Source organism: Physeter macrocephalus, chromosome 17 (assembly GCF_002837175.3).
Source record: "Physeter macrocephalus isolate SW-GA chromosome 17, ASM283717v5, whole genome shotgun sequence".
NCBI classification, from domain to species: domain Eukaryota; kingdom Metazoa; phylum Chordata; class Mammalia; order Artiodactyla; family Physeteridae; genus Physeter; species Physeter macrocephalus.
The window spans coordinates 2,336,558-2,361,479 of NC_041230.1; the positions used below are offsets into that span (position 1 = coordinate 2,336,558).

Sequence of the window (24,922 nt, forward strand, 5' to 3'; positions counted from 1 at the left end):
ACTGCAGGGGGTGTGGGTTCCATCTCTGGTTCGGGAAATAAGATCCCACATACCGCGCTGCGTGGCCAAAAAAAGAAAACAAAAACAAACCCCCCCCCAAAAAACGAAAACGAAACGACAGATGTGGTTGGAGGGCAAACTGTGCACTGGAAGCAAGTCAGAAGGTTTTACCTATAATTCAAGTCAGAGATGATTAATGTGAATCAGAAAAAAAAAAGAAAAAAAGAAAAAGGACAAGACAGAATTTTGAGGTTTCTAGAAGGTAGAATGCTCTCCATCAAGTGACGGTCCCAGTTAGCCTGTTTGGAAGACAGAGGGTGGACTCCCAAGTCCACAACAGGGGGCAGTGAGTGTCCTGTGGGCCGTGCTTATCAACCACACAGGAGCTGAGGAGGAAGCTTCTGAGGCGAAGGTCACGGAACAGCCTTATGTATGGAAGAGTGTCAGCCCCCTGAAATATCCAGTGGTGTGTAGTTTACAAAATCAAAAGATAAAACGGACAATCCCTCATCCATAGTAAAAAAAAAAAAAAAAAAAAAAAATTAAGAAATGTCTTTCAGGGCTTCCCTGGTGGTGCAGTGGTTGAGAATCCACCTGCCAATGCAGGGGACACAGGTTTGAGCCCTGGTCCAGGAAGATCCCACATGCCGTGGAGCCACTAAGCCCGCGAGCCACAACTACTGAAGCCCACATGCCTAGAGCCCGTGCTCCGCGACAAGAGAGGCCACTGTAATGAGAAGCCCGCGCACCGCAACGAAGAGTAGCCCCCGCTCGCCGCAACTAGAGAAAGCCCGCGCGCAGCAACGAAGACCCAGCACAGCCAAAAATAAATAAAATAAATAAATTTTTAAAAAATTAAAGAAAACCCCTGTGACTTCATAGACTTACAATAGTCTTTGGGACTGTAACTATTTATGGGAAAGAAGGCATGGTTTCTAATACTCTATTAGGTGTAACTAGGTGAAGTCAAGAACGATCTACAAACAATAGACGCTGGAGAGGGTGTGTAGAAAAGGGAACCCTCCTGCACTGTTGGTGGGAATGTAAACTGATACAGCCACTATGGAGAACAGTATGGAGTTTCCTTAAAAAACTAAAAACAGTACTACCATATGACCCAGCCATCCCACTCCTGGGCATATACCCTGAGAAAACCATAATTCCAAAGGACACATGTACCCCAATGTTCATTGCAGCACTATTTAAATAGCCAGGACATGGAAACAACCTAAATGTCCAACGACAGATAAATGGGTAAAGAAGATGTGGTACATATATACAATAGAATATTACTCAGCCAAAAAAAAGGAACGAAATTGTGTCATTTGTAGAGATATGGGTGGACCTAGAGTCTGTCATACAGAATGAAGTAAGCCAGAAAGAGAAAAACAAATACCGTATATTAACACATATATGTGGAATGTAGAAAAATGGTACAGATGAACTTATTTGTAGGGCAGGAATACAGAGGTAGACGTAGAGAACGGACATGTGGACACAGGGTGGGAAGGGGAGGGTGGGACGAATTGGGAGATTAGGTTTGACATAAATACACTGTCATGTGTAAAATAGATAGCTAGTGGGAACCTGCGGTATAGCACAGGGAGCTCAGCTCAGTGCTCTGTGACGACCTAGAGGGGTGTGATGCGGAGGGTGGGAGGGAGGCCGAAGAGGGAGGGGATATAGGTATACATATAGCTGATTCACTTCATTGTACAGCAGAAACTAACACAACATTGTAAAGCACTCTTACTACAATTAAAAAATAAATAAATAAATAAATAAGTTGAAAAGACTGGAGAGAGAGAATAAGCACAAGACACAAAGGCCTCAGAGAGGTAGGGACCTTTAAGGAAAAGCAAATTCATTCCTAAATTCATAGAGCATCCACTGTGTGCCAGGCACGAGGCTAACAAGTGGGGATATAAAATGAATATGGGGCTTCCCTGGTGGCGCAGTGGTTGAGAGTCTGCCTGCCGATGCAGGGGACGCGGGTTTGTGCCCCCGTCCGGGAGGATCCCACGTGCCGCGGAGCGGCTGGGCCCGTGAGCCATGGCCGCTGAGCCTGCGCATCCGGAGCCTGTGCTACGCAAAGGGAGAGGCCACGACGGTGAGAGGCCCGCGTACCGCAAAATAAATAAATAAAATAAAATGAATATGTACATAAACGGCCAAAGCTAAATCTGTCTTCCTTAGTGAAATACTTTTAAAAGGTGGGTTGTGGGGTTTTTTTTGGTGGGAGTGGGTTTTTTTTGGCATGGTTAGCTGTATACACATAGCTAAGTTGTATACATGAATAAAAGCTTAACTTACTGAAAAAAAAAAAAAAGGAAAAAAGAACAACAAAACACAAACCACCCTATATCGATTCTCAGCAGAAAAGTTGGAGCCAAGACAAGATCATTCTTCATTCCTGGCCCCCGGAACTGACTGCATCTGGCCAAGACTGCACATTTATTGTGGACCCAAGATTACTGGGTACTTCCTTTCTCTTTCTTTTCTGAGTGGCAGGGTTTATTGAGGTTTTATTTCTCTGTTCCACCACAATGAGTTATGAGTGAAGAGAACTCCACGTGGGGCTCTGAGTTCAGAGGAATCTCATGAGATGATTATGAGATTCTCATGTTTGAGTAGAACTTTTTTATCTTTTCTTTGGGGACAGGGGTAAATGTATTTTGTGTGTGAACAAAGGATGGACAAATTATTTCTGATAGACGCGGCATTATCATATATTGAAATATTATTTCCCATTAATTATCACCTTGCTGTGAGATTATACACATCTGTTCCTCTGATATCAAGCTTGGCCTCTTGACTTAGGCAACTCTTCCTTCCCTTTGAGAGGACTGCATTTCCTTGCCCATTTTATGCAAGCTTGGCTTTGTGAGTTCCTTGGCCCATTTGGTGTGAGTAGAGTGGCATGTTTTAACTTTAAATGGAACATTTCAAAGCCTTTGTTTGCTTTTTTGAACTCTCTCTTCTCTCTGCTGCAAGAATGGTACATCCCAGATACACTGGAATTTTACCCTGAACCCCAGAATCAAATCAGAGAAACAAGCAAGAGGTGAATAATGATACGATATGAGGAAGAAATAAATGTTTTCTTGTTTTAGGCCAAGGAGAATCCAGGGGTATTTGTTACCATAGCAAAACCTCCAGAAAACTGACTGATACACTTTCAATGACCTTTTCTTTTTTCCTCACCCACCTTAAACTCTCAAATTCAAGGTTACAGGTAGGAGCTCATTATCTCCAGTACTAATTGTCCCACCTTTGAAATCTTGATTTCAAGAATTCCCTTCCTAAATTATTACCCTCATTCCTTCTATTACATATATTCACTCTTTCCATTAGAATATCCATTTATTTTTAATTCACCTACAAATATATTGCTTTTCATTGTCTAACTACCCTCAATGGACTGTGTGTTCCCAGTTGTAATATTTCCAACTGGTTTATCATCATCAAATATTTGTAAATAACCTCAAGAAACTTGCTCTCTTACACGGTGCTGCCTTCATCTGAGGAAGCAAGGCTCAGACCTGGATGAGCTCAGTTAACGACTTAAATCCTACTACAAACAGGGAGTTCACACTGATGACCAAAAACCCCAAGCAAACAAGAAAATGAAAGAGACTTTAGGCTCTTAGCGTTTTGTTAATTGCTATCCCTTCTCTATGGGTCCTGTTTTGAACTTCTCCTGCTCTGGTGGCAAATTATAAACAGTGATATGTTCTGTTTTCATTTTCCTTCAATTCAAAATACATTCCAATGTCCTTTCCAATTTCTTCTTTGTCCCAGGATTAGTCACAAGTAGGTCATTATTTTCCAAATATTTGATGTTCCATGGATTTTTCTGTCATTGATTTCTGTTTTAATGACATTGTGGTTATAGAGATATTTTGTGTAACTTGAATTCTTTTAAAATTTATCAAGACTTGTTTGATGGCCCAGAATGGTTTGTCTTGATAAAGTGCTATGTGCACTTTGAAAGACTGTGTGAAATTCTCTTGGAAGGTGGAGTTTCTTATAAAGGAAAAACTCTGTTTCTTCTTCCTGTGGAGGGAAAAATCCAGTTCCTCCTACCTGTGTGTTTCTTTCCTCTATGTCTCCTTTACCCTTACGCTACTGCCACATTCACAGAGAACACTCCACTTCTGACACTTCTAGTCACCAAATATGTGGGCGTTTTCTCCACAAACAATCGTATGTGACACCAGCTGGGTGTCCTACAATTCAACTCAATTCCGACACTTCCTGGAGACAGGATCAAATCCCACAGATCCCACAAGTCTGCTTCCCCCCCACAATACACTTCAGATGTCAGTTGCAAGTCCAGGTTGTCACCCACCTGTGCTTCTGACCAACTGGCTATAGATTGGGATTTCCAACAACCCCCCATTTTTGGTTCATACAAAAGAATACACAGCCAGTTTACATAGGGTTGCTTGCTTCTAGGTCCTGAAAAATAAAAAAAATTCTAACTATAAGTCCCGAATTTTAAATGTCTCCTATGGAAATTTAATATCACACCCCACCAAGCCACACATCAATTGTGGCTATTCCTCAATCATTGTAAATGTTCCCATCCTGTGGATTTTCTCCTTCTATTTTCTCCACCTAATTGCCCTTCCCCATTTGTATTTGCATGACACTTTTCAATTAATTAATGATTCTGCTCAAATATCACCTTATCATATGGGCAGTCTCTGACTGCATTGTTTAAATTAGGACGCCCTGTCACTCTATCATTGTACATGTATACCTTCGTTGTATTCATCATATTTTATTATTGCTGACTTACCCGTATAGAATGTAAGCTACTTGAAGATAGGCATTGATTTCCTGCTGTGTCACCAGTGATTAGAATCGTTCCTCGCTGACAGAATTAGTGCACGCATTTTATCACTGCAAAGAAGAAAGTTACTGCAATGCATCAGTTCACAGATTAGTAGGTTGTGGTCAAGTAAACCTGTGATTATATTTGTGGCATTGAATTCTTTACTCCCGTACTTTACAATCTAATGTTCCGAACATTTGTGATAAATTGTCATGCTATATTTTATTCACACTGTTAACTTTCTTGTGGACAAACTGTGACAGAGATAACACGAACATCTCAAAGAGAGATACTACTTTTATTTCAGTAAACCAAGGTACAATGAAAGCATACTTAATGTTGATAACTCTATAAAGTCATGTCTATGTTAATGAAGCCATCAATTTAAACTTGTTTTTATTCATTAAAGATTAATCCTAGATCGTGTGATCCTTTAAAAATTTGAGCTAAATTAGGGGGCTTCCCTGGTGGTGCAGTGGTTAAGAATCCGCCTGCCAATGCAGGGGACATGCGTTCGAGCCCTGGTCCGGGAAGATCTCACATGCCACGGAGCAACTAAGCCCGTTCACCACAACTACTGAGCCTGCGTTCTAGAGCCCGAGAGCCACACCTACTAAGCCCACATGCCACAACTACTGAAGCCCACATGCGTAAAGCCCGTGCTCCACAACAAAAGAAGCCACCGCAATGAGAAGCCCGCTCGCCACAACTAAAGAAAGCCCGCACGCAGCAACGAAGACCCAACGCAACCAAAAATAAATAAATAAAATAAATAAAATTTGAGCTAGTTTAAGTTACATTTACAAATATTTGTAAGCACTTACTTGTAAGTCAATTCAACAGAGCTCCTTTGAAGTTAATTTTAATAACACCATCTGGAGTTAGGGACATATCACATTTATTATGTATAGATAGACATACATTCATCCAGATAGACACAGACAGAGATCTTTTGTTTTTGTTTTTGTTTTGGCCACGCTTTACAGCATGTGGGATCTTAGTTCCCCGACCAGGGATTGAACCCGGGTCCACTGCAGTGGAAGCACAGGGTCTTAACCATTGGACTGGCAGGAAAGTCCCCTACACAGAGATCTCAGTTTTCCTGCTTGAGTTTAAAAGTCCTTCCCCCTCCCCCCTCCTTTGTTTTCTTCCAGCTTTAAATTCTACTAATTGACCCAAGGCTGTAGGTCAGGCAACGTGGGCTACATTTCAAGGATATGGTAAGAGTTGTAAATTTTAAGCTTTCTCCTGGGAATACTTTTGTTCTCCCAAGGTCAGAATTGAAACGATTAAACCAGCTTTCTCTACAGTTTTGGAGTGTCAACAGAGTGCCATCCTGGCCATTTAAGTTAAATGCTTGCAAGTATTGGCTTTGTTCCATCTGCACACGAAGCTGGCCAGAGTTCCAGTGAGTGGCTATTAGGGAGTTGTTCAGCCTTTGAAGTGCAGTTTCTCTTGATTAATTTGGGAGCCTAATTCAGATATAATCTGAACAACTTTCTGAGGGCACTGTGATGGATCGCATGTGTGCTGCTCCTAAGTCTAGCTCCCCAAGGAGTTACTCTTGGGTCGGTTCCAGCCTCTTACATGTCTCGGTTTCTCCCTCCAGCAAAAACTGCTGTGCCCCTCGGCAGCGAGCAGAATTTACTTAATGGTTGTAGTGGGGTCCCTTGTAGGACCGCAGCACATCTAAAGGATCGATCCTCAGATATGTCCACTAGGTTCTCAATCACCTGAGAAGGCCTTGTGGCTGGAAGGCGCAAGTGTTCCTTTTGTTTGGAGCTGAGCAGTCTCTCATGCTACTATCAAATGGTTTCTTTCAGATTATATATAATCTTTTTAACTTAAGCCAAATTTTAAAAAAGACCAGCCAACCCAATTCACTCCAAAGATCCCCCCCAGGTCCCTGCCTAGGGAATGTACCATACTCCCTCTTAGGACTCCAAGTCCCAAGAAAAAAACAGCTCGAATAAAATTCAGGATGTCATTTAAAGCAATGATGTCTGAATATCAGGAGAAATCACCAAAGCAGCTGAGGAGTACCGAGAAGTGAATGCGTCTCAAAGGACCCATGCTGGTACCAAGCATCGGTTTGGGGTAGACTCCAGGTGTCCTCTGACAGGTGTCTCTGGTATCATACTGAGTACAACAAGAAAATGTCAACGAAAACTCAATTAAGAATCAAGGAGAAAAAAGGGAATTTTATTCGAGCCAAACTGAGGATTCTAACTTGGGAGACAGACTCTCATAAAGCTCTGAGAACTGTTCTGCCTGTTAGAAGTCAAAGGCACAGTTGTATTCATTTTCAAGACAAAGGATCGTTCATCAAAATGACACACTGATAATTTTTCATAAAGTTCACCAAGGATACATATCCAGGTTAGTACATACAGAGCAAGCAGCAAGTCACCATGACCTCCTACAGAGTTGGGAAAGAAGGGTATTCTTCTAAGAAGTTAAATCACTAGTGTCAGAAGAAAAAAATAAATTGTTCTTCATAGTCGAGCAGGCACTCCCACGTTTGAGGAGCTGTGGTTGATGTGTAAGGCAGATGCACGCTGCACTTTAGGAAAGGAGGAGGCCCAAACACACACAGAAGGAGAATTTTGTTTAATTTTTTCTCGCCTTTCCTTAAAATACAAATTTTATTTCATCAACTCCAAGCACAAAAAAGATTATTTTTATCCCTATTTCTGAAATTTTATTTCCTAATATTTTTTATATGCTTACTGTATCTTCATCTCATGTAAAGGTGCAACCCAGGGGTCTTGTTTTGGCACGCACAAAAAAAGGTATGTAGAAATCTGATCATGTGGTGCATGTTTACAAATGGGGAGGCAGGTTTCTGGGGGTTTGAGTCTGAAATTGTACTGCTATGGTATTTTCATTATAGTTACAGAAATAATCTGGGTTACACTATGGACTTCATAGCTCACATGCAAATTATGAATATACATATATTTCAAAAACTGCTGTTTGAATCTAACATAGAAATTGTTACAGATGTGATTCAACTTAGAAAGCATGATGATGTGTAATTAGTGATCATTATTATAAAGTGCCCCAATGCAGTGGGATATGCTTGGGTTAACAGAAGGCACATGATTCATTAAGGGGTATAAAAAAGATTACATTTTACTTATTTGTTGTTGTTGTTTTCCCTATCTTTTGGCCACGCCCTGAGAAATGTGGGATCTTAGTTCCCCGACCAGGGATCGAACCCATGCCCCCTGCAGTGTCTTAACCACTGGACCGCCAGGGAAGTCCCAACATGTTACTTATTTGGATGTATGAGACATTCTAAATAAAATGGTGTCAAAATGCAATTCCAGAGGCCAAATCTGCAGCCTTCACAAGCACACTCTACTCTGGTTCTTTTGATTACTCTCCTCTATAATACTGTGTCTTCAGTCTTCAGTTTCCAAAAATAAGACTAACTTTTATTATTTTATATATACAGCAGCCATTCCCTTTCAAAAGACAGGGAGACCATTGTTCCCCCCCATTTTTCCTCCCACGTATGCCATCTCTAGTAACCCATCATTCTACTCACATGAAAACCTCCTTCTCGCAACCCTGACCAGGGATCGAACCCATGCCCCCTGCAGTGTCTTAACCACTGGACCGCCAGGGAAGTCCCAACATGTTACTTATTTGGATGTATGAGACATTCTAAATAAAATGGTGTCAAAATGCAATTCCAGAGGCCAAATCTGCAGCCTTCACAAGCACACTCTACTCTGGTTCTTTTGATTACTCTCCTCTATAATACTGTGTCTTCAGTCTTCAGTTTCCAAAAATAAGACTAACTTTTATTATTTTATATATACAGCAGCCATTCCCTTTCAAAAGACAGGGAGACCATTGTTCCCCCCCATTTTTCCTCCCACGTATGCCATCTCTAGTAACCCATCATTCTACTCACATGAAAACCTCCTTCTCGCAATATCCTGTCCTGCTCTCTTTCATGATCAGCTGGTAGAGTAGGCCCTTCCTATAATCATCAACAGAGGCCCTGAGTCCTATCAACAAATCCAGAGAAGGGGCTGTGACCCCCAAAAGCACAGTAAATTAGAAAACAGTTTTACATTTATATTCTGTCACTCCATATATTTGTGTAGTTTTTCTCAAAGATGTATAATCTGATATCAAGTGAGGTATGAGTCCTGGCTACAGGCTTTGCCATACACATTGGTTTTACACCGTCTCTCTCCATGATGGAGTCTTTTTTTCCCTTCACTGAAACACAGTTGATATACAATATTTTGTTTCAGGTGTACTACATAATGGTTTAACGATTGCATACATTATGAAATAATCACTTCGGTAAGTCTAGTAGCCATCTGTCTCCATACAGTTATTACTACTGACTATATTCCTTACACCCCCGTGCTTTATTATGTAACTTCAGATTTGTACTTCTTAAAGCCTTTCTCCTGTTTCACACACACCTTGAACCCTCCCTCTTACCTTCTGGCAACCATTTATTTGTTCTATGTATGAGTCTATTTTCCTTGTATTTTGTTTTTTAAATTCCACATATAAGTGAAGTCATGTGCTACGCCATTCTCTGACATTTCACCTAGCAAAATACCCTGCAGAGCTATCCATGTTGTTACAAATACTAAGACTTCATTTTTTCATGGCTAATATTCCATTGCGTGTGTGTTTGTATGTATGTGTATATATGTATCACATTTTCTTTATCCAATCACCTATCAGTGGACATTGAGGTGGCTTTCTTAACTTGGCTATTATAAATAATGATACAACAAACAACAAAGTACATATATTTTTTTGAATTAGTATTTTTGTTTTCCCTAGGTAAATACCCAGATGAGCAATTGCTGGATCATATGGCAGTTCTATTTTTAATTTTTTGAGGACCCACCACATAGTTTTCCATAGTAGCTGCACCAATTTACAATCCTACCAACAGTGCACAAGGGTTCCCTTTTCTCCTCATTTTCACCAACACTTGTGATTTGTTGTCTTTTTGATGACAGCCATTCTGAGATGTGAGGTGGTAGCTCACTGTGGTTTTGATTTGAATTTCCCTGATGATTAGGGATGTGCCTATTTTCACGCACCTGTTGGCCATCTGTATGTCTTCCTTTTCCATGATGGGAGTCTCTCAGCCTGAGTAAGGCTTGGATCCTTGCACAAGTTATGTGTCAATCATTACCTTTTAAGGTTTCTTTTTGCTGTGAACTGTCTGATGATCCCCAAAGCCTGAGCTCTGAATAAAAGCATTGCCACATATGTTGGGTTTATGTTTGTTTTCAGTATGTATTTTCTGATGCCTAGTAAGGCTTGCAAATTGGGTATAAGCTTTGCCACACTGATTACATTTGTAAGGTTTCTCTCCAGTGTGAGTTCTCTCGTGACCCCAAAGTTGTGAACGTTGGATGAAAGCCTTATCACAGTCTTTACATTTATAAGATTTTTCTCCTGTATGAATTCTCTGATGTGCCATAAGGCTTGAACGTTGGGTAAATCCCTTGCCACACACGTTACATTTGTGTGGTTTCTCACCAGTATGAATTCTCTCATGACCCCAAAGTTGTGAAAGTTCAATAAAAGCCTTGCCGCACACATTACATTTGTGTGGTTTCTCCCCAGCATGCATTTTCTGATGCCTAGTAAGGCGTGAAAATTGGGTAAAAGCTCTGCCACACTCATTACATTTGTAAGGTTTCTCTCCAGTGTGAGTTCTCTCGTGACCCCAAAGTTGTGAACGTTGGATGAAAGCCTTATCACAGTCTTTACATTTATAAGATTTTTCTCCTGTATGAATTCTCTGATGTGCCATAAGGCTTGAACGTTGGGTAAATCCCTTGCCACACACGTTACATTTGTGTGGTTTCTCACCAGTATGAATTCTCTCATGACCCCAAAGTTGTGAAAGTTCAATAAAAGCCTTGCCGCACACATTACATTTGTGTGGTTTCTCCCCAGCATGCATTTTCTGATGCCTAGTAAGGCGTGAAAATTGGGTAAAAGCTCTGCCACACTCATTACATTTGTAAGGTTTCTCTCCAGTGTGAGTTCTCTCGTGACCCCAAAGTTGTGAACGTTGGATGAAAGCCTTATCACAGTCTTTACATTTATAAGATTTTTCTCCTGTATGAATTCTCTGATGTGCCATAAGGCTTGAACGTTGGGTAAATCCCTTGCCACACACGTTACATTTGTGTGGTTTCTCACCAGTATGAATTCTCTCATGACCCCAAAGTTGTGAAAGTTCAATAAAAGCCTTGCCGCACACATTACATTTGTGTGGTTTCTCCCCAGCATGCATTTTCTGATGCCTAGTAAGGCGTGAAAATTGGGTAAAAGCTCTGCCACACTCATTACATTTGTAAGGTTTCTCTCCAGTGTGAGTTCTCTCGTGACCCCAAAGTTGTGAACGTTGGATGAAAGCCTTATCACAGTCTTTACATTTATAAGATTTTTCTCCTGACTTTCCAAACACTTGAGATCTCTGTTTCTAGCAACGCTGATGTTATTTTGCGCTGTTAACAAACTTCTTATGAATGGCTTGTCGTGCATGAAATATTCACATGCATTACTTCTTACAGAAACACTCTGAGGAAAATTAATTAAGGATTTATTATTGTGATCTTCTCCATGACTGAGATTTTTGTTATGGGTCAAAAGTACTTCTTTGTCATTTCTTGCATCACATCCCCACTCACTCTCACACTCCTGCACATCTGCACAGACTTCCTTGAGGTCAAAATCCTTGATGCCATGGTTTTCATTTCTGTCCAGTACAACTAGATGGTATAATTCTCCTTTATTAATATCCTCTCTTGGTGATAACTCCTTGATTGCAAATCCAGCAGAAAGGCTTCCTATTAAATCAGTTGGAAAATAAATATTTTATATTGAATTACATAATTATACAAAAAATGTGTTTAATAACATGTGGAAATACATAAGAAAAAAGATATTTTTAAAAGTCTGTATATCACAATAATAATTAATAAAATGTTTAAGTAACCCATGATAAATCTAGCAGGTAAGTTCATAAGTAACCACAATTATACAAAGTAATAGTCTCTGGCATTCTAAAGGATTTTTCCATAAAAGCCAAAGAAAGAATTTACATTCTATAAGGAACATATAAAAGGAAAAGTGAAATATATGTTGAGAATCACTGAACTTTGTCTATCTCCTGAGTTCTTCCAAGGATATAAAATATGAAAGGAAACTAAATAAGTCCTGCGGTCTGGACTACAGAGGACTTAGCCCTGATACGTATTAAATGAAAACCAAAAGAGATCAAGGGGAAAGAGGACTCCAGAGAGAGCCATCTCAGTCCCTCTCAAACCAAGGCACCAAAATGGTCAACGGTGTCAGAAAATAGAGTATTGTAGGTCATGACAAAGCTTTTCCTCAGCTCTGAATGAGCTGGAGCATAACGGTAGAGTGGGAGCTTAAACTTTTATATATTTGAATAACAGAGTGACAAGTTTTAGTGTGTGGGAGGGATTTCCTTTGAGCGCTCAAAAGAAACAAAATTGTATTCTTCCACAGATCCTTCCCATTTGAGGAGAATTTCCTAAACAATATTTAATGGAGCAGTTTACTTTGTGCCCACCTGAGCTCACATCTCGATATATTCCCACTTGCCTGGATTTTTCCCTATTTTCACTTTACCCTCCAAAGTCCAGGGCTCTTTCCCTTGTTCTAAAATGGAGGTAATATTCAGCTTAAGAGAGATTTCAATTCATAAAGTAAAATGGAGTATGACAGGCTATGCTGTTCCAGAACACACGCCCAGCTCTTTGTTCAGCTAAGAAGAAAGAAAATTATAGTTGGGTCTAGAAATGTATTATAAAAATTAGTCAACTGACTGCCTCCTGAATGCTTAGATTATTTTAAGTACGCAGAATCTAGCTCTCTTCCAAGAACTACAGAATCAAAAGCACAAGAGTGAAACCACAGAATGACATATTTTAAAAAATTTGCCATAAGGCTTTCTGACTGCTGATGTTCTGCAACCACCACTCATCAAGCATGAATGCAGAACTTCTGAAGAAACGAGAAGTTACAGAGTCATAAGCCACGTTATGAAGGCTTTTCATTCTGAATCCAAACAGCTTCAATCACTCTCTCAAGAACAGAGATTTGAAACTCTCACAGGCATGCTAGGGGCTCACAAAACACTCAGAAGGGAAGATGCAAAGATATACAGTAGTTACCAACTTCCAGAGAGGAGTTATCCTCACCCAGGGAGAGCAGGTTCCTGTAGGTCTCCAGCATCACGTCCCTGTACAAGGCCCTCTGAGCAGGTTCCAGGCATTCCCACTCCTCCTGAGAGAAAGTGATGGCCACATCCTTGAATGTCAACAGTCCCTGAAAGGAAAGCACATTTCACCAAGTAGACAAGGAGAGAGTTCTGAGTTTGACACAAAATTACAGAAGCAGCTCTGGCTAGAGCAAATGTTCTGACTGATACATAAGATAATTTTGAGCAAGTCACATTTCTCGATTTTTTTTCAACTGAGGTGAAATTCATGTAACATAAGGTTCGCTATTTTAAGGTATCACTCAGAGGCATTTAGTACATTCACAATGTTGCACAAACACCACCTGTCTAGTTCAAAAACATTTTTATTGTTGCTAAAGGAAATTCACCCATTAAGCAATCGCTTCCCATTCTCCTTTGCCCCCATCCCTGTACACCACTAATGCCTACTGTCATTACACATTTACCTATATGTGATATTTTCATATAAATGGAATGGTATGAAATGAGATTTTCTGTGTGGCTTCTTTCACTTAGAATGGTGTTTTTCGTTCATCCATGATGTAGTATCAGTACATTCCTACAGTATCAGTACCACATTTTTTTTAGGGCTGAACAGTATTTAATTCTACGACTACACCACATTTTACTTATTCACTCATCCCTTGATGGCCATTCAGCTTGTTACCACTTCTTGCCTAGTGTTATTAGTGCTGCTGGAACTTTCATGTACAAATATGTGTGTGAATACCTGTTTTCAAATTTTTTTGGTATATACCTAGAGAGGAATTAGAATCACGTTGTTTAAGCTTTTTAAGATCTGCCACACTGTTTTCCATAGCAGTACATCATTCTACCAGCAATGTGTCAGAATTCTCATTTCTCCACATTTTTACCAATACTTGCTATTTTGCATTTTATTATACTCATCCTAATGGGTGTGAAATGATATCTTTTAAAAAAATTTATTTATTATTTTTGGCTGCATCAGGTCTTAGTTGCGGCACGCAGGATCTTTTGTTGCAGCGCGTAGGCTTCTCTCTAGCTGTGGTGTGCGGGCTCAGTAGTTGCGGCGTGCGGTCTTAGTTGCCCAGAGGCATGTGGGATCTTAGTTCCCCGACCAGGGATGGAACCTGTGTCTGCTGCACTGGAAGGCGGATTCTTAACCACTGGACCACCAGGGAAGTTCCAAATGATGTCTCATGGTGGTTTTAATTTTGCATTTTCCTAATGACTAATTTCGTTGAACATCTTTTCATGTGCTTCTTGGCTGTTTCTATATCTTCTATTCTTGAATTTTAGGATCAGAGAAATGTCTACTAGAAATCTTTTGACCCTCTTATAATTGGGTTCTTTGTATTTTTGTTGCTGATGTGTAGGAGTTCATATACTCTATAGAGAGTAGACCCTTACCAGGTATGTGATTTGCAAATATTTCCTCCCATTTGGTAGATTATGTTTTCACTTACATGACAGTGTCATTCAGTGCACAACCATTATTAATTCTGTTGAAGACAAATTTATCTATTTTGTCTTTCTGTTTTTTGCTTTTGGTGTCGTATCAAAAAAATCCACTGCCAAGCCCAAGGTCATGAAGATTTACCCCTATGCATTCATCTAAGGGTTTTATAGTTTTAGCTCTTACATTTAGTTTTCGATTCATTTTGAATTGATTTATTTATATGGAGAAAGGCAGAGGTTCAATTTCATTCTCTTTCACATGGATATCCAATTGTCCCAGCACCACTTAAGAGACTATTCTTTTTCCATTGTATATTCTTGGCACCCTGGCAAAAAAAGGAATTGACCACAGATGTATGGGTTTATTTGTGGACTCTCATGCTATTGCTTTGATCTGTATTTCTATCCTCATGCTAGAACCCCAGTCTTGATTACTCTAGGTTTGTAGTAAGGTTTGATGTTGGGAACAGTAAGTCCTCCAACTTTGTTGTTTTTTTTCACATTTATTTTGGTTATCTGGGGTCTGTTCAAATTTAATATGAATTTTATTTTATTTTATGTATTTTATTTATTTATTTTTGGCAGTGTTAGGTCTTTGTTGTTGCACGCAGGCTTTCTCTAGTTGCGGAAAGTGGGGGCTACTCTTCGTTGCGGTGCGTGGGCTTCTCGTTGCGCTGGCTTCTCTTGTTGCATAGCACGGGCTTTAGGTGCATAGGCTTCAGTAGTTGTGGCACACAGGCTCGGTAGTTGTGGCTTGCGGACTCTAGAGCTCAGGATCAGTAGTTGTGGCGCATGGGCTTAGTTGCTCCTCAGCATGTAGGATCTTCCTGGACCAGGGCTCGAACCCGTGACCCCTGAATTAGCAGGTGGATTCCTAACCACTGCGCCACCAGGGAAGCCCCCAATATGAATTTTAGGATCAACTTTTCCATTTGTGCAATAGAGACTGCTGGGATCTGATGGGGATTGCATTGAATGTTCATAACACTTCGGAGAGTATTGCCATCTTAACAACTCTAAGTCTTCCAATTCATGAACAGAGGATATCCTTATATTTTTTTTTCATTTCTTTCAGCAATACTTGTAGTATTCATTATATAAATCTTCCATTTCCTTGGTTAAATTCTTATTCTTTTTGATGCTGTTGTAAATGGAATTGTTTTACTTTGAATTTGTTGATGGCTAGGTACAGAAATACAACTGATATTGAGTATTGATACTGTATTCTGTAACTTCAGTAAATTTGCTTATATCGCTAGTAGTTTTTTGAGGATTCTTTAGGTCTTTCTAAATATGACATCATGTATCCTGTAAATATAGTTTGACTTCTTTTCCAATTTTGATACCTTTTATTTCTTTTCTTTCTAATTTGTATGGCTACAACTTCCAGTACAATATAGAAGTATAGTTGCAAAATGGGGCTCGTTGTCTTCTGCCTAACATTATAAGAAAGTTTTCAGTCTTCTACCAGTGAGTATGATGTTAGCTGTGGGATTTTAATAAACGTGCCTTTTCAGATCAAGAATATCCCTTCTATTATTAATTCTGAGTGAACTCTGTTTTTGTTACATGGAGTGTTCTGTACATGTCTGTTACATCTCGTTGGTTTACAGAGTTGCTCAGTCCTTTATTTCCTTATTGGTCTTCCGTCTGGTTGCTCTACTTATTATAAGGGGAGTACTGAAGTCTCCAACTATTATCGTTGAACTGTCCATCTCTCTTCAATTTTTGCTTTACAATATTTGGGGTTTAGTTGTTATGTGCATATTATTTATGGTTGTTCATCATATTGATGGATCGATACTTTTATTGATATATAATATCCTTAAAAATCGCTGGTAATAATTTTATGACTTAAAGTCTATTTAGTCTGATATTAGCATAGCTAGGATTGGTTACTATTTCCATAGAAAATCTTTCTCTATCCTTTCACTTTCAACTTGAGTATTTTAAAGTGAGCATTTTGTAGGAAGATATAGTGGAATCATTTTTTAAAAATTCCTGCAATTGTTGCCTTTTAATGTAGAATTTAATCTTTTTGCATTTAAAGTAACTCTAAACAAGGGAAGAATTGCTTCTGCCATTTAGCTATTTGCTTTCTATATGTCCAATATTTTCTTTGTTTTGTAATTCCTCCCTTGCTTCCTTGTGTCTCTGTGTGCATAACATTTGGATTCCCTTCATATTTACTTTTCTGTGTATTTTAAAATTATTTTCTTAGTGGTTACCCTGAAAATTACAGTTTATTAGTTTATATTATTATACTAATATCTGAGTTCTAGTTGATACTCACTTAGCTTTAACAGCATATAACAATTGCTCCTATACTGTCCCCCTTTATATTGTTATTGTCAAAAATTACTTCTTTATACATTTTGCACTCAGTAACAGATTTACAATTACTGTTTTACACATTTGTCTCTTAAGTTGCATAGGAAAAAACGAGTTAAAAATCGAAAATACAATAATACTGGCTTTTAGGTATGCCTATGTAGTTACATTACCACTGTTCTTTATTTGTTCCCACAGCTTTGAGGTACTGCTGTTATCCTTTCATTTCAGTCTAAAGAACTCCATTTAATATTTCATGTAGGATAAGTGAGTCAGCATGAACTCCTTCAGTTTTTGTTTATATAGGCATCTCTAAATTTCACTATCAGTTTTAAGGCATACTTTCCCTGATAATGAATTCCCGGTAGTTTTTTTTTTTTAACCTTTCAAGCTTTAAATATATCGTTAGACTCCTTCCTGGCCTCCAGTTTCTGATGAGTAATAGGCTGTTAATCTTATTGAGGATCCCTGTACACGAGAAGTTGTTTCTGTTTGCTACTTTCCCCATTCTCTTTTTGTCTTTTAACAGTTGGTTATGTGTGTTGCCCAGGCTCTCTATGTGTTTATCCACTTGAAATTTGTTGAGTTTCCTACATTTGTAGTTTTTAAATAAATTTATGAGGTTTTCAGCTCTTATTTCCTCAAATATTCTTTCTGCCCATTCTCCTTTCCTTCTGTGACCCCTATTATATGTATACTGGTATTCTTTTTTTTTTTAACAAATGTTTATCGAGTTCTCATTTTGTGCCCACATTGTTTAACTAAGAATCACCATGTGCATCTTCTTTTTTTATTTTTTGGCTGTGCCACACGGAATTCGGGGATCTAGTTCCCTGACCAGGGATCGAACCTGTGTCCCCTGTATTGGAAGTGCGGAGTCTTAACCACTGGACCGCCAGGGAAGTCCCCTATACTAGTATTCTTGAGAGTGCCCCAAAGGTTTCTTAGTCTCTGTTCATTGTTCTTCTTTTTTCTACCTTTCTTCTGCTCAGAGTGGATAATTCCAAGTAATGTATGTTTAAGTTCACTGACTCTTTATTCTGATTGTCAATCTGCTGTCAAAACCCTGTAATAAATTTTCAATTTCAGCTATGGTAGTTTTGGGCCCCAGAATTTCTTTTTCTTCTCTTTTCTATAATTTCTGTCTCTTTATTGATATTTTCTATTTGTTGAAACATTGTTCTCCCACTTTGCTTTAGTTCTTTGTCCATGGTTTCCCGCAGCTCTCGGAGTATGTTTAAGACAGTTGATTTAAAATCTTTACTTAGGAGCCGGCGGTGGTCTCGAGGGGCGGTGCCGCGCTGCTCCCTGCGAGCTGGTTCCGTGGCCAGGCGGGTAGCCAGCCTGAGGGCGCGGCACCATGAACCTGTACAGCCTCAGCGTCCTGTACAAAGGCTATGCCAAGGCGGTGCTGCTCAAAGCCGCATATGACGTGTCCTCCTTCAGCTTTTTCCAGAGGTCCAGCGTTCAGGAATTCATGACCTTCAAAAGTCAACTGACTGTGGAGCGCTCCTCAAAAGGCAGCAGAGCTTCTATCAAAGAACAAGAATATCTGTGCCATGTCTACGTGAGAAACGACAGTCTGGCAGGAGGGGTCACTGCTGACAGTGAATACTCATCCCAGGTGGCGTTTACCTTGCTGGAGAAGGTACTAGATGAATTCTCCAAACAGGTAGACAGGATAGACTGGCCAGTTGGATCCCCTGGTACCATCCAGTTCGCAGGCCTGGACGGTCAACTCAGTAGATACCAGAACCCCCGAGAAGCTGACCCCATGACTAAAGTGCAGGCTTAACTAGATGAGACCAAAATCATCCTGCACAACACCATGGAGTCTTTCTTAGAGCGAGGCAGGAAGCTAGATGACCTGGTGTCCAAGTCTGAAGCGCTGGGAATACAGTCTAAAGCCTTCTATAAAACGGCCCGGAAGCAAAACTCGTGCTGTGCGATCATGTGACAGCAGCCGGCAGAGGCCCCTGTGCTGGAATGTCACCGTCATTCACATCACAACTGCAGCCACCAGGGAGCAGAGCCGCTGTGGAACGACCCGAGTGGGATAGACTCAGCTTTGGCTTTGGAGCTCATGGGAGGAAGTGAAGGGTGGAAGGGACCTGGGGGTGGGGAGGGAATGTTCAGATTCACATGTCTAGTAATTTTAGGCCCCCTAAAAGTGTATTTTGGGGCCAAATGAAACCATAAAGCTCAGTGACTCCCGTAAAAAAACAACAACAACAACTTTACTTAGTACTTGCAATGTCTGTTCTTCCTCGGAAACACCATCATAATGCAGTAATCATGGTTAAGCTGCCCAATCTGGAGAAATCCTTAGACATCTGTACTGAAGTTGGCCTGCACAAAAGCAGCCACTATGGCATTTTTTTTTTTTTTTTTTTTTTTTTTTGTGGTATGCGGGCCTCCCTCTGTTGCGGCCTCTCCCGTTGCGGAGCACAGGCTCCGGGCGCGCAGGCTCAGCGGCCATGGCTCACGGGCCCAGCCGCTCCGCGGCATGTGGGATCCTCCCAGACCGGGGCGCGAACCCGGTTCCTCTGCATCGGCAGGCGGACGCGCAACCACTGCGCCACCAGGGAAGCCCGGCATTTTTTTTTAACAGTAAAAAGTGTGAAAACCCTTGTGTTTTCATTAAGAGAATAGTCTAATGAGGAAATAAAAGAGAAGGTCATGTCTATGTTTACTAACATCAAAATAACTCCAACACATATGGCATGTAAATATTTAAATTTGCAGCATGGCGGGGAGGGATAAATTGGGAGATTGGGATTAACATATATATGCTACTATATATAAAATAGACAGCTAATAAGAACCTGCTGTATAGCACAGGGAACTCTACTCAATACTCTGTAATGGCTTGTATGGGAAAAGAATCTAAAAAAAAGAAGAGTGGACATATGTATATGTACAATGATTCACTTTGTGTATGCCTGAAACTAACATAACATTGTAAAGCAGCTCCAATAAAAATTTTTTTTTTAATTTGCAGAATAAAATACCATAACAAAACATTTACCAAAAAATATTTTCTAAAATCACTTTAAGGCTTCCCTAGTGGCGCAGTGGTTGAGAATCCGCCTGCCGATGCAGGGGATAAGGGTTCGCGCCCTGGTCTGGGAGGATCCCACATGCGGCGGAGCGGCTGGGCCCGTGAGCCATGGCCGCTGAGCCTGCGCGTCCGGAGCCTGTGCTCCGCAACAGGAGAGGCCACAGCGGTGAGAGGCCCACGTACCACAAAAAAAAAAAAAAAAAAAAAAAAATCACTTTATAATATAAAATGTATTTTTATATAAGATTTGGGCTAAGAGCTAACAGTTGTACCTAATGGAGACAGTAAGTGATGAAAGGGCTTCCCTGGTGGCGCAGTGGTTGAGAGTCCGCCTGCCGATAAAAAAAAAAAAAAAAAAAAAAAAAAAAGTGATGACAGAGAAGCGGATGTTTTACTTCTCAGTCTCTAAACCGCAACACTACGTGCAGCTGAACCACAAATATACATACATGAGATGTCTAATTTAAAAAAATATAACCCTGAACAACAGTTAGTAGAATCAGAATGTGGCTCCAGGCTCTCTGATGGTAGAAAGTTCTGCTCCTATGTCTTGGCTAAATTATAATCATTTTAATCTAAAACACCTGCTGCATGAGAGTCCTTACAGGAACACCTGGGTCTTTGTGAGATGAATGTGGTGTAAATAATTTATAGAGCCTTTCCTGTTAGACAATTAATTTGATTCCACTTTTTAAAACAAATTATGTACTAAAACACCCTCTCCACACCTTATTTCTATTTTGGAACTTCCCACTTTACTCTCAAGTACTGATATTTTGGAGTCAGAAACACACTGATTCACTTAACTTCAAAGGCACTTATAAAATCTGACAAAGCAAGTTTCCCCATATCAGTCTTCCTTCCCAGACCTCCTCAGGTATTTGTGCACAGCAGTACATCACTTACATATGTAGTCTCTTTCATCCTGGTTTACATGGAGCTGAAAGGGCATCCAGAAGGGTGCACTAAACAATCCTCACTGCCCTACCTCACTGACACCACAGAGCCTACTCCCCATCTCCAACCCACGCCTGAGTATAAAACCTTTCACGGGATGACCACCTGAAAGGGGGCTCTTCCCAAGTTCCCCGTCACTGGGTCACAGTGACATGGAATCTGCAGGGAGGAGAGAGGAGACTGAGGGAAGGCCCTGTGTGTGAGTAAACATTTTAGACAGGAAGCTTCAGAGACCAAGAAGCTCTGCGCGTCCGAAACGTGTCATTTTAGGAAGGAGAGAACAGTCCACAAAGAATATGACTTTCACCTGGGAAAGGGCCATTCCTTCTCCTTTCTTTCCTCTTCCTCTGGGCTTCTTTCTCAGGTAGGATTATTCTGTGTGACAAAAATACGTTCTTAAATGCTTAGAATCAACATACCTCCCTCCCCTGCCACAAATATACACACGGGGAGGACCTTAATATGGGGGAGAGAAGGACCACAGCGACAGGAGGAATGCAGACAAAATTAGCGCCTATAAGGAGACCAGTCAGTGAGCCCGTCACCCACTTCTTCAGGAAGCCCTCCCTGCTGCCGCTGGAACGCCCACTGCGCTGCACCTGCGCCGTCCTTGTCCACTTGGCCCTCAGCCAGAGGCAAGTGCCTCGTCCCAGCCCCTGGCTCCTCCCGAGGAAGCCAGTATCCAGTGACTGGCTGATGCAGGATAGGATGCTTGTCCCATCCGACAAGCGGGAGCAACTCCGAAGGGCCACCCCAGCTCCCGAGCTCCCTGCTGAAGCTATACTGAAGACTTCAGATTTTTGTCCTGAAGGCGATGGGAAACCCTAAGAGGGTTTAATGCCAAGAGATGACACAATTAAACTTAAGATTTACCCTAAAACCTGTAATTATACTTGTTTCTTCAACTTAATTAGTGGCACAGTATCTATTCTTCCAGGGAACAGTGTATCATCTTTAATTACTCCAGCCTTTCCTCTTACCTACATCTAATAAATCATCAAATGACACAGACTCTACCTTCTCAATAGGTTTCTAATTCATCCTTTCCTTTCGTATGATGCTTTCTACCCCATGCTCATCCTTACATGTCACTCAGATAATTCCAAAGATCTGCGAAGTGTTTCCCTTGCCTGTGATTTCTTCTTCCTTCAATCCATAATCCACATACTTAGGAGAGTTCACTATTTAAAATGCAACACTGACCTATTAGTATCTTGTTTTAGCCTCTCAATGACCTCTTCGTGTCAAAAGGATCAAATCAAGCTCCTTAGGAGAGACTACGTCCGGAGTCCCCTGGTGACAGGACCCCTGCTTTGCCTGCATTTCTTTCACTCTCTGTGTCACGCTCTGCATCCAAGCAACATTACAGGATGCTAATATTCTCTTCTTCACCCCGACAACACACTTACTTACTTTCTTTTGGAATGCTGCTTCTCCTTCATTAGCTGTTGAATTAATATAAACTATTTAAATCCAACTTGAATAATAAAAATAAACTAAGATGAAATGGCTGTAAGAGTTGCCTCTCCTGATTCTTTCTCTTCCCCCAACGGTCCCATTTAATCCCACCCAGAAAGAATTATTCACCTCTGCAGTTTACGCATGCCTCTATTATTTCATTTAACAAGGTATGTTTTAAAATATTCACATATCTATTTTCCCTAAAAGAATGTAAGCTCTGTGTAAAAGGGAACACGTTTTCCACTCTGGTAGCTTGCATTCGGTTCCACATGCTGGCAACCATCTCCTGAGATCTCTTCTGAACATAATTTGAAAGCCTACCTTATAGTAACTGACTTACCCAGCTCCTCATCATTCAGTGGGGTCTACTTATAGGCCATTTGAAACAAGGCGTTTGAGTGGTAAGACGCGATTCTTTTTTAAAAATTGTATATATTTATTTATTTGGCTGCGTCGGGTCTTAGTTGCGGCACGTGGGATCTTTTTAGTTGCGGCATGTGAAAGCTTTAGTTGCAGCACGTGGGATCTAGTTCCCTGACCAGGGATTGAACCCAGGCCCCATGCATTGGCAGTGCGGAGTCTTAGCCACTGGACCACCAGGGAACCCCCGAGACGATATCCTTAATCATGTAACACTCGATGAAAACATAATTATTAAGAAAGAAATATCTGTCTGTGTTTCAGTGTCTTACCGGCAATAGGCTGTTGGCATTGAATGAGCAGAGGTAGGTATAACAGCAGAAGTAAGCACACACCAGTTGGTAGATGTCATTGTGCGTACAGCAATATTACTTTCACAGTGATACCATTTTATTATGAATATCATTGGATTACTTTCCTACTGGATTCCTAGTGCTAAAATTTGTCTGTATACCAGAAGGTACAAGGATGTGGCTCCCAACACATCCACTGGTGCAACCTCGAGCACTATCTAAAAAGTGGATTTTATGCCAGCTGGGACTGGAAGCAGGTCATTAAACATGAGGATATAATACCTAAGGAGCTAGGGTAGTCCATATTGATGAGGTATTTTCTGTCTTCAACAAGTAGCCTTCTTACCCCCTCAATGTAATCAGAGTAGGAACTGTTCTCCATTTGACTGCATTCCCTGCCCACTTATACTCTCGTTGATACTGATTAGTGTGGAGACACATAGCAGCACATCCAACACTACAAGTTTCCACAAACACATGGTCTAATCTTTTCTTCATAACCTCTGCCTTCAGTAAAACATACTGTGCATTTTTTTATGACAAACATCATAAACCAATAAATACTGTGTTTTTTGCACTCAGTTACAGTGCTCCAATGTTTATGTGAAGATTGTAATTAAGCAATTATTCAAAAAGTTGTCTCAGGTCCTTTGGCTCTGTTCTGTTTTCTCATATAGGCATCCTACGTTGTCAAAGGTTCTTCCTAAAGTTTGGCCCAAAGTCCAAAACATAATATTATACTGAAGAGATGGAGGACCAACCGTCTGCGTTTATGTTATTGATATCGAATGTTGCATTTATAGCAACATATTCTAAAGTCATATTAGCTCTTTTTCCCTGTTTTGTTGAAATACAGTTGATGTACAACATTACGTTAATTTTGGGTATACTACATAGTGATGTGACATTTGCATACACTATGAAATGTTCATGGTTAAGTCTTAAAAAAAAGATCTACCCCATGATACAGAGCTAGAGAAAGAGAAGCTGAGAGAAAGGTATGTCTCTGTCTCTGGGCCTATGCCTCTGCCCCTTTCTTAAGAGTTTTTCATACTTGTTGGACGACTGGGGCACGTTTCAAATTCTAATTATAACTGGGCTCATTCCAGAAAACTGCCAAATGCAAACACAAGACCAATTTTGAAAATCATTTCAGGGATCTCACTTGCTCAGACCCAGAAAACCTGGTCTACTTTAATTTCTCCATGTTATAGGTGGTGCATGAGACTCACAGGGGAAGTAATGTAACCAAGTTACTCTGAAGAAGCCTGAGTTGAGTGAGCAGAACTGAGTGTAAGTGGTGGCTTGTATCGGTTTAAGTACAAAGAGTTTGTCCTAATTCCAGATTACCTTCCATATTCCTTAGCGAGAGAAGCTTCTCTTTCAGGGGTTTAATCAAACACAAACATTTAATTTTAATTCCTCTACTCCAGAAAAAAACAGAATCAAAAATTCCAAATTATAAATAGTTATTACTGCAGGAGAACATGGAAGAGGGTCGCCTGTGGAGATGAGCTCTAAGCAATCTCTTCATCATGAAAACATGGCCTCTGTTGGAACAAAGTTCCACACCAATCCAGCCCATCCTTCAACACCTGCACAGAAAGGACAAAAGAGGACTATAGGGGAACATCTACTTAGCTGCAGACTTCAGCTCAGAGCTCACTAATTTAGCATTTTTTCTTAAGGGAAGAAAAAAGCTGTTAAATATTAAACTAGGGGCTTCCCTGGTGGCGCAGTGGTTGCGCGTCCGCCTGCCGATGCAGGGGAACCGGGTTCGCGCCCCGGTCTGGGAGGATCCCACATGCCGCGGAGCGGCTGGGCCCGTGAGCCATGGCCGC

General features: G+C 40.6%; 2 protein-coding genes and 1 pseudogene across 2 annotated transcripts in view; 1 reads left to right on the forward strand and 2 right to left on the reverse strand.

The window, feature by feature from the left end:
- Positions 1 to 8,429: 8,429 nt before the first annotated feature.
- On the reverse strand, positions 8,430 to 11,303 carry LOC114484114 (zinc finger protein 665-like; the record flags this gene model as incomplete). The annotated part of the gene is made up of 1 exon (XM_055079234.1): positions 8,430 to 11,303. A coding segment is annotated over one exon (1,275 nt), but the record flags the coding sequence as incomplete, so codon positions are not given.
- A 2-nt stretch (positions 11,304 to 11,305) lies between these two features.
- LOC129391447 (zinc finger protein 677-like) overlaps positions 11,306 to 24,922 on the reverse strand; it is a gene marked incomplete at its 3' end in the record, with an annotated part of 15,731 nt that continues 2,114 nt past the window's right edge. The window contains exons 2-4 of the mRNA XM_055079235.1: positions 21,215 to 21,282; positions 13,051 to 13,204; positions 11,306 to 11,697 (exon numbers count right to left, since the gene is read on the reverse strand). Coding sequence (XP_054935210.1) covers positions 11,306 to 11,697; positions 13,051 to 13,204; positions 21,215 to 21,229 — 561 coding nt within the window. The remainder of the gene's footprint in view (positions 11,698 to 13,050; positions 13,205 to 21,214; positions 21,283 to 24,922) is intronic.
- On the forward strand, positions 16,973 to 19,242 carry LOC102986717 (synaptobrevin homolog YKT6-like; annotated as a pseudogene).